This window comes from Corvus brachyrhynchos, unplaced genomic scaffold, assembly GCF_000691975.1.
Source record: "Corvus brachyrhynchos isolate BGI_N302 unplaced genomic scaffold, ASM69197v1 scaffold202, whole genome shotgun sequence".
NCBI lineage: Eukaryota > Metazoa > Chordata > Aves > Passeriformes > Corvidae > Corvus > Corvus brachyrhynchos.
Genome location: NW_008238132.1, coordinates 1,322,761 through 1,332,279, shown reverse-complemented (window position 1 = coordinate 1,332,279; position 9,519 = coordinate 1,322,761). Strand labels below are relative to the sequence as shown.

Here is a 9,519-nt window from a genome sequence, read left to right as displayed (position 1 = left end):
GAGCGTGAGTGGAGGGCCGAGCAGAATCGGCGGCCACACTGGGACTTGTCGCTGCCACTGATTGTGACACTGAGCACTGTCTCCATCATCTTGCTGGCTGCCATGATCACTATTGCCGTGAAGTGCAAGCGAGAGAACAAGGAGATCCGCACCTATAATTGTCGCATTGCCGAGTATAGCCACCCTCAGCTGGGAGGAGGGGGAGGCAGTGGCGGGGGAGGAGGAGGCAGTGGCAGTGGAGGGGGCAAGGGCAAGAAGAAGAAGATCAGCAAGAATGACATTATGCTGGTGCCCAGTGAGGGCGAGGACAGCCGGGGTCCCCTCAATGTCATGAACGTGGTGAGCAGCCCATCTCTGGCCACCTCACCCATGTACTTTGACTACCAGACCCGCCTGCCCCTCAGCTCTCCCAGGTCTGAGGTGATGTACTTGAAGCCCGCCTCCAACAACCTGACTGTACCCCAGGGACATGTGGGCTGCCACACCAGCTTCACAGGGCAAGGGACTAACGCCAGCGAGGCTCCCCCGAGCCGGATGTCCATAATTCAGGTAGGAGACTTTTAGAATACCCTGGACCTCACTTTAGACACTGGTTTAACTTTCCCTTTTGTCTGCAGTGAAATCTGCTGTAAGGCACCACTGAAGGGACCAACACAAGTCACTAAAGAGAGGTGGACTTAATGAAAGTGGAACCAGACCATATCTGGTGGGTCTGGTTCTGCTGTCACGTTGATGTTTCCCGTGTGATTCAAAAGAAAATGCCCATTGAAACACAGACAGAGTTACGGCAGTGCCAAAGAGGTGCATGTGAGAGTGTGGGCAGGAGTTTAGCACATTTGAGGCATGCTGGGGTATTTCCCCAGAAGACTGGCAGACAGAGGTGGGCACTTCCACAGGTTTCACTTCTCTTTGGTTTGGGGTGGAGAAGAGGGAGGGCATTTTTAAAGCGGTCATATCACCTGCAGTAACTAACAGGACAAGGAAGAAACTGCACACTGAGGACATCTATTGCAACAGTGTATTATAGCCCTCCAATCTTGTATATAAGTATGAACTATCTTTCCAAGACGTATGTTTTAAATTTTTTTAATTCCCTTATTTAGAATATATATCCATAAACATATTTTTTTGACAGTATCATTGGGGCCCCATTGCCTCCTCCTCTCCCCATAAACAACTAAACTTTCAGTGCTGAAAATTCTGCTTAGTTGAATAGAAAGAAAATGTATGTGGTGATTCCCTCCTACCCCCAAATGTTAACAAAACTCACATTCTGTCATAAACTAGAAAAACAACTAGTCAGATTTCCAGTAGCCTGAGTCAACACTGTTAATTGCTTTATAGTGAAAGACTTGCACACTCTGTCTTCTACCAAAGCTCATTTAGAAATTACAGCTGGGCTGCATTCTGCTGCCAGTTATATCCACACTGTCCTCTACTGACTTTTGTGAATGTGAGAAATGGCAGAATTTGGACCATTGGATATAGGGTACTAATCAAAGAATGACTTAATTTTTAGCAGGTGGTTTAAAGTCCAAACTCAGAAGATTTATTTCAGAGCAGTGAACTTGCAGAGTGAAGGTGAGGGCAGAAATTGGCTCCAGTTGATTTAATTTAAAGTATTACTTCATGATTAATGCAGCTTAATGTTCAAACACTACAGGTATGTTCCAAAGTGATTTTTAACGTTCGAATTGAAAGCAGGCTCTGGATAATGACTATTAAATATATTTGAAATGTCATATCTGTTTTATCCCGTGGTTCTCCTAATATGCTGTTCTGAGTCATAGGGGAATGAGCTGAGTGTATCAGAAGTGACACAGACTCATTTTGTGTATGCAGCTAGTGGGAAAGAAGTTGCACTGTAGTCACTTGATGTACCTAAAGAAGATTCATAATACCTTGGAGTTACCATACCCTGTGATCTGTGAACACCAAATGTTCTAGTTGCCAGCTGTGTCTAATATTTTAAACTGAGTAGAAATGGCCATTGGTAATTGGCAGTTTAAAGAGCCAAAATTCAAGTAACCGATGACCTGTAAATGGAACATTTATAACTGGGGAAAAGAAAAAAAAAAGAAAAAAAAAGAAAAAAAAAAAGACTGCCTGTACAAGGTCACTGTAAACTAATCCTCAAGTGACTATTGAGTTGTGTCACAGAAACAATTTCATTTTATGCCTATCATGAATTTGTGTTGCTATCAATTAGGTGAGTGGAGCAATACTTAAAATCTGAAATTGATTTTAACAAAAAGTGACACTTTAGGAAAGAGTTTAGGTTAGGGCACAACCAGAGATAATTTGATTTATTATTCATGCTTTAAAAAACAAATAACTTTCCATGACACTTGTTTAAGTAATGTCAACTTTTTTTTTTACTGTAAAATGGAGTTGTCAGAAAGCTAAAAAAAAACACTCCACATTTTTTTCCTACTGACAAGTGTAATAGTTACTAAAAGACAGAAAATTATACTTTCCTACAACCATGTAATGTCTATATAAAGCAATTAATTAATGTATTGATGCTACTGAATAGTAAAGTTTCGATTGTAGTGTAAAAGCCCTATTGAAAATATGATTCCTTCTTTTTTACAGTGTTCAGTGTATAAGATCAATCATGATTTTTTTTTTTCCTGAAATCTATATAAAGCTAAAAGAGGAATTTCCTCCCTTAAAGAAGTGTGTTGTGGTTTCTATAAGAGTTTTCATTATGACAGCTATGGAAAATGTTAACTGAAACTCCTCATAACACATACTGGTATATCTAATACTGGTTTTGTTTTCCCTCAATATCTACACAGAGTGTTTCGGATGTTTGGATGGTCTAGTCAGCAGATTAGAAAACATTCAGTTTTACCTAATTAACCTGTTCAAACAGAATTATTGATACTATATTTTGTAGTTGTAGTGCCAAAACAGACACAGTATGAAACAGTGTAGTTGTTTTCTGTTCAGAAAAGGCTCAGATTTAAAGTAGCTAGAGGGGGAAATTGATCCTCTTCGCTGTACTTTTGCATTACTAAAATACATTTTGTATTCTCCATCTCCACATCCCTGGAGTAAATTTTATATAAAATTTGCATTTAGAATGTAGGCACTACTTTATGTCTGGTCCTGTACTTCTGCCTCATGTAAAATTTAAACTGCAGACTTAAGGAGAAATAGTGAAAGATCAACCCTCTCTCTGGATCTACTATATCCTTAATCACTCCAAGAAACCTGTGTCTGCATATGTACATTACACAGTTAGGAATCAAAGGTGTAGGCAATGACAAAAAAAAAAAAAGAAACAAAATCCAGCTGCTTTGTGGTCTCTTTTAGTTAGTCAATCCAGTTAAGCAGTTTTCTTCATTACCTCAGTATGGGGGAGGTAAACAACTGTGCAAGGGTTCTCTAACAAATGTTCCCATTAGTTTTTAGAGATATATTTTTGAAACTTGATAATCTCATACTATGTAATTCATACAATGGAACTGCATTTCTTCATTCTCATTTTCTCGGCAACTGTTTAATGTCCCAATTCTCTAACAGGAACATGTTATTAAAATTTTATATATATATATGTGCGTATTATATATCTATGGAGATATATATATATATGCTAAATATTATATTATTACTTAGTACGTCCAATTGATTCTATAAATATTTAATAGTAAATAAATAATTTCTTTCTCAGAAAGAACCAAATTTTCTCACTCTTATTAGGAGTGCATAATATTTTTTTTTTTCCTTTTTCTTGTTAGTAAGACCTAGTGAAGTCAATGGGCCTTATGGTTGCCTTATTTCTCATGAATAGTGTTTTACTCTACAGATAGCCCAATTTACATCAACAAATGCCTGTGGAGTAAAGTGTTATTTAGTGACTAGGGGTTTCAGACTGACCCAAAAGGACCAGCAGTTGAATGAAATACTTCCTGATGTGGGTAAGAGTGGTGTAATCTTGCCTCTCTTTAAGTGACTTCTGTTACACACTAATCACACAATTTGACAACTTGTGTGTTTGCTCACTACTTTGTAGCATCCACCTATGTACCACAGTTGCATGTGTTACTTATATATGAATCAATGAGCTTCTTCAGTACCATTAAAATTAAATAATTCTAACATGCATGCATACATATATGCATAAAATTTTGGATGGACAGACAAGGATGCTGTATAACCAGCTTTTATTGGTGCAAGAGACTCGCAAGTGCTTAAGACCTCTGAAAATTGACCATTTGTGATTTGATGTGCACCTGAGATTGATGTGTATTAAGAACAGTGTTTAGTAACATACTGGGAAGTTACACATCTACACTTTAGCACATTTGATTATTCTTAACTTCAGCCATCATTTTTTAAACATACTTTAGAAACAATGGTTTCAAACAAAAGTCTGTTAAAGATATTTGAATGTAGGGCAGTGCTGTACAATTCTCATCGCCAGAGTCAAAATTCCATGTGACCTGTGAATCACTTAAGGTCCAAGCTATTAATTTTTATTGGGGAGAAGGAAAGCAGGAGAAAATGGAAACTCGACATGGCTGAAAGAAGATTTCTGTTCACTCTAGACTTTAAAGACTACTGGGAAAATTCTGTTCATCTCATACTGGTGACCTACTCACCTGACTAAAAGAAAGAGAATTTTGCTTTATTTTGAAGTGCAGTCATCAGGGAAAAAAAAATGTACAAACATACACATATCTGTATCTCTCCTACCCAAATTCTGAGTTAGTCAGTTTGCCTTTCCCTGTGTGAACAAGTCACAACTTCTTCTTGCAGGTTTCCAATAGGTAAGAGTGGATGGGTAAAGGAAAACAAATATTTTCTGTACACAAGTAGGTTCCAGAAATAGGTTCCTCAAAGTGACATAACAGTAGTGTAGAAAACTATCTACAATATGCAAGTAGTGTTGATCATCCTAGAGATTGTTTATTGCTATACTTGTGGTGCAACTTGGGGAGTTTTGTAAATATATCAGGGATAAGGTGGGTGTGAATAAAAAAAGCGGTGGTCACAGCTTTTGTTAAACAGCAGCTAAAAATGAATGACTGTGCTGAAAGAAGCTCTCAAGCTGGGAATTGCTGTAACTGCTGTACCACACTCTCCTGCAGCATTTTAAGATAAAGTACAGATCAGTCTTCATACTTCAGGCACATGATGTTTATGACGTGTCAATAGATTAATGTCGAGTCCCAGTGCAGCTTCATCGCCAGGTGTCTAGTAGTACCTAAGAAGATAGAATCTTCAAAGGAAATAAAAAACATGAACCATATTAGTGCTGCTCTATCTTTAAATATGCTATTTCATACTTTGAGTAACTTCTGCTCAGAAATTTCAAGATTGCAAAAAGAAACCTGCAGCTGCTGCATATAAAGAGAAGCAGCTTTTGTCACAGAAGTTGCACTCATCCTCAGTGATTTAAATTCCTATCTGAAACCAGAGACACAAATTTTTTATTTTTTATATCTCCTAATTCAAATGAAGAATATTATTCTCTCATCTCACTAGAACTAGTACAAGGTAACATTTTGCATCAAGAGGATACTAGAGCTGTTCTAAACATTTGCAAGTTTGCAGGTTTGTACTCTATATATTCCAGAGATTCACAGCTATATATTTAAGGGCTGTATCTAAAGACAGTAAATTGTGAGATGAAACTTTTGAACTACCTGCCTAGGTTTCATTATGGTAGCTTTAACAGTGTTTTACAAGGCTAGATGTCTTGCAAAATAACTCCTTTGAATGCTTGCATTGTGTAAATGCAGTCTGCAGTTTCTTGTGCAGTCTGGTTTTGTGTTACATTGTTCTACAGCTTTAGTTTTATTCGCTGGATGAAATCCATCCCAGATTTGGCTATCCAAGAATTTCAGGACAAAACCTTTTCTCTCCTTCCATGAAGCTTTATTTATTTTTTTTGTTAAGATGCACTGCACCTTGACACAAAACACATATATTTTAGGATCAGATCTGGCAACACACCACTCACTGTGGCATCTGCACTGGCTGCTGAAATAGACAGAGGAAGCAGAATTGAACTCCTTTTTTTGTGTTACATCTGTTCTGATCTTGATGTTGAGTTCCTTGCTGGTGATATTTATAGCACTATTATTTAAAAAGGATCATTCTTGATATATAGGTCCATATGAAATCTAAAGAACTTTCCAAGATGACGTGCTGTAATAGAGAATAAAAATAATAGAGAAAAAGAATTTAAGAGTCTAAAGTGGAATATAGATATTATGAAAAACAATCTTTCTAGAACAGGAATTCTTGTTAACACAAAATTAAGAATAATAATGTCTATGTAGAACTTGTTGTTTTATAAAAGCATGAAACAAGTTATGCAAGATTGACTGTCACAGGTCTCAGCTGCTCTTAAATTGTCTGAACTTTCTATATCTTTGTGTTCACTGTCACTACCTAAACTTAGATAGGAAGAACCCTACAAATTTGGGCATACCAGTGCAATGTCAATGACTGATAAATCCTTTGAAGAGTTATCGTTCAAGAACTTATTTTGTCAGGTCTCTATTATCCTTACCCATGTTGATGAAAAGGCCTGTTTTTACTCATAATTCAGTCAATAGCATAATTTTTACTTCATAAATGATTTTAGCGGTTCAAGAGTGAATTGTGACTAAGACCTCTATGGAATGCAGCTAAGAATAGTATGATTGGGCACTTCATTTTAAGATTTGAGGCTTTTGTGATTTCTTTTCGTACAGCATCTTTACTAACAATTAAGGAGACTGGAATTTAGATGTTTTTGTAACTAATATGTGAATTGTAACGCAGAATCATAGAATGGTTTAGGTTGGGAAATACCTTTAGGATGATCAAGTCCAACGGTTAACCCAGAATAATCATGTGTACATCTGAAAAGAAATCAGTACTCCACTGAACAAATTGCTGAATATATGTTACCACGTTTTCATATATTTTTGAAACTGAATAATACAGAATTATTGTTAAAGCTCAGCAAGTACTGTTACATGGAAAATTATCAATAGGTATGTGTGAAATATTCACAAATATTACTTGGTATTAAGAAAGCATAGATACAATCTGGTTTCTCTGATAAGACGAAAGTGTCATTATAAAAAAATCCCCCCAAGTCACAATATCTAGGTGTAAACCAGTTGGGATTTTGTTTTTAAAATATATGGTATTTTTTTTGTCTTTTTTCCCCAGCATTTTTTTCTTTCTCTTCACTACCTTCCTCCCTAGGAAGCATTAACATACCAGCTAATAATTACATATATGTTTTTAAAGATCATGCTTAATTTTCCTTTCTTTTGCTGTTTCTACAAAAGTTCAAAATGTCAAGTTTAATTAGTTTTAGGTTTTGCCACGCAAGGCACTCGTTCTACATACGAAAAGTGGATATATATGGGATTTCTTTTGGGGGGGTTGGTTTGTTTTTCTTTCTGAAGGAAACATATGTGTTGCATGGCAGAGATCTTCAGATACATCTTCAAGCCTGAGGAGTACCTGCGTGTATGGAGAAAAGACATTTTGACACTAGTATTAAAATTTTCCAATAGGTAAAAAAAATCAGTGATGAGAACTTAAACAATGATTTGTTGACCAGAGCAGAAACACAGCTCTGTTTTTATCTTTGAAATATAGAAGCAATCCTTTGATGCCAAAAGGTCAGTGTAGAGCAGTTGGGACAAATTTTGCAGCAGATAGCCTAAGAGCTTCATGCTTTCGATTGTATGGCTACTTCAGTGGTAAGAGAAGTGCTAAAATTAATGCTAAAGGGTTCAAAAATACAGGAAACAAGTAAAACTCTCAGGGGACTGCAGGCTCTTGCCTTAATAGAAAAAAGAGGAAAAAGAAAAGAAATAGAAAAAGGTAGTAGGAAGAGAGTGGCAAAATGACTGGGGAAAAAAGTTCCCTGAGTTTAAGTGTTTTATTTGTTAAGTTTTTAAGGGGGCATCAAGGATATTAACTAGTCACAGCTTTTGTTGATGAGAAGAAACAGAATAATGTGCAGCTGCCACAACTCTTAGCCAGCGTGCATTCTAAGCTCTACTAATCTATTTGTCATAGTGAAATTTCTGTTTTTCAGTCTGCTGTAGACCTTTTTTTTTTTTTTATAACAGAAGAAGATTCTGGATTAATTACTGTAAATCCTATGAGAAACTAAAAAAGTAAATTATTAAGCATTTTGGATAAAATACTCAGTATTAAGTACTACATTCAAGAACAAGCAAATTCTTACAAATGTCCCTGTTAATTAGAATATTAGGCAGTGCTTTAAATAACCTTCTTGAGCAGTCATATATTTTCTATCTAAATCCCAAAGGCTGCTGATATATTTCCTTCTTAATAAGGTCATACAAGAACAATCTCTTTCTCTTACTGGTTTGCTTCCACTAGGTAGTGGTATTACCTGTACAGAAAGGATATCAGATCAATTCACCCACTTGCTTGACGTGAGAAGAGATCTCTTTTTTTTTTTGTCTTCAAAATTCAGGAGTCCCTCTACATATAAAGACATAACTGCATAATTTCAGCCAATTATTAGTGTTATTTGTACAGAGGAACAGTATAAAGATCAATTTTTATCTCACTTTGGTTCAGTGAGGAGATATCTCCTTTTCCAGCGCTCAAGACAAGCAGTCCCATACTGGTCTATTTTCAATTTAATAAGTTATGAGCAATCTAGGCATGTTAAGTCCTTCAAATTAAGATATTTGATTTTAGCCCTGGACCTTTCTACTGGCTTTGTGGCATATGTATCAGATCAGAATTTCTCACATTCATAAAATGCCTTAACCCATAACAGAAAAGTTCCTAATCTCATCCTGTTCCCTGCTGGGTGGCTTTGTGTTGCAGTCTCCATGGCCTGCCAAAGGAGAATTCCAAAGGGGAAGGGAAAAGTCTTGTCATGAGATACAAATGCATAAATCAGATGTGTGAGTGGGACCTCTAATCGATGCATTGTAGGTTCTTGCAATGATAGTCATGAAGAATTATTTTCAGAGAGTGGTTCACACCGTTTACTGATGTATGTCCGACACGTGTGTATCGCCTGTACTAGTTCTAGTGACACTGTGATTACTCGTATTTCCACTCCTTGCCCTGGAACACTTCCAGACAGTTTTATTGTATTGAAATGGCTCTTACAGTTCATTGAGCATCCAGCATAACACTGTTGAATATGATTGGTGTGTGTGCATATATTTATTAAAAAAAAAAGCAGGCAGCTAAACTGCATAATTATGGGAAAACCAATCATAAGAATAAAATACCATTTAAGTTAACAAGCTTTGTGATCAAAGAATAAATACAGGTTAGATAAATAAGAGTCTATATGTAACTAATCTACATAAATAACATTTGGTCTGATTAGAGGATAGGAATATATTAAAATAACCTAAAGGTATTTAAAAAATATTTTACTTTAGTACTTTTATAATTTCTGGTTTAATTTCATCATATTTTTAACATTTCCACTTTATAAAAAGAGCTAAGTGATAAACTACTTTTACATGCTTTTATTTTTTGATTAGCAATGTTTGC

General features: G+C 36.2%; 1 protein-coding gene across 1 annotated transcript in view; it reads left to right on the top strand.

Moving 5' to 3' along the window:
* The window catches only part of PCDH17 (protocadherin 17), a 100,658-nt gene that overhangs the window by 14,823 nt on the left and 76,316 nt on the right, over positions 1-9,519 (top strand). The window contains exon 3 of the mRNA XM_017733653.1: positions 1-549. This exon is cut by the window's left edge and continues 1,809 nt beyond it. Coding sequence (XP_017589142.1) covers positions 1-549 — 549 coding nt within the window. The remainder of the gene's footprint in view (positions 550-9,519) is intronic.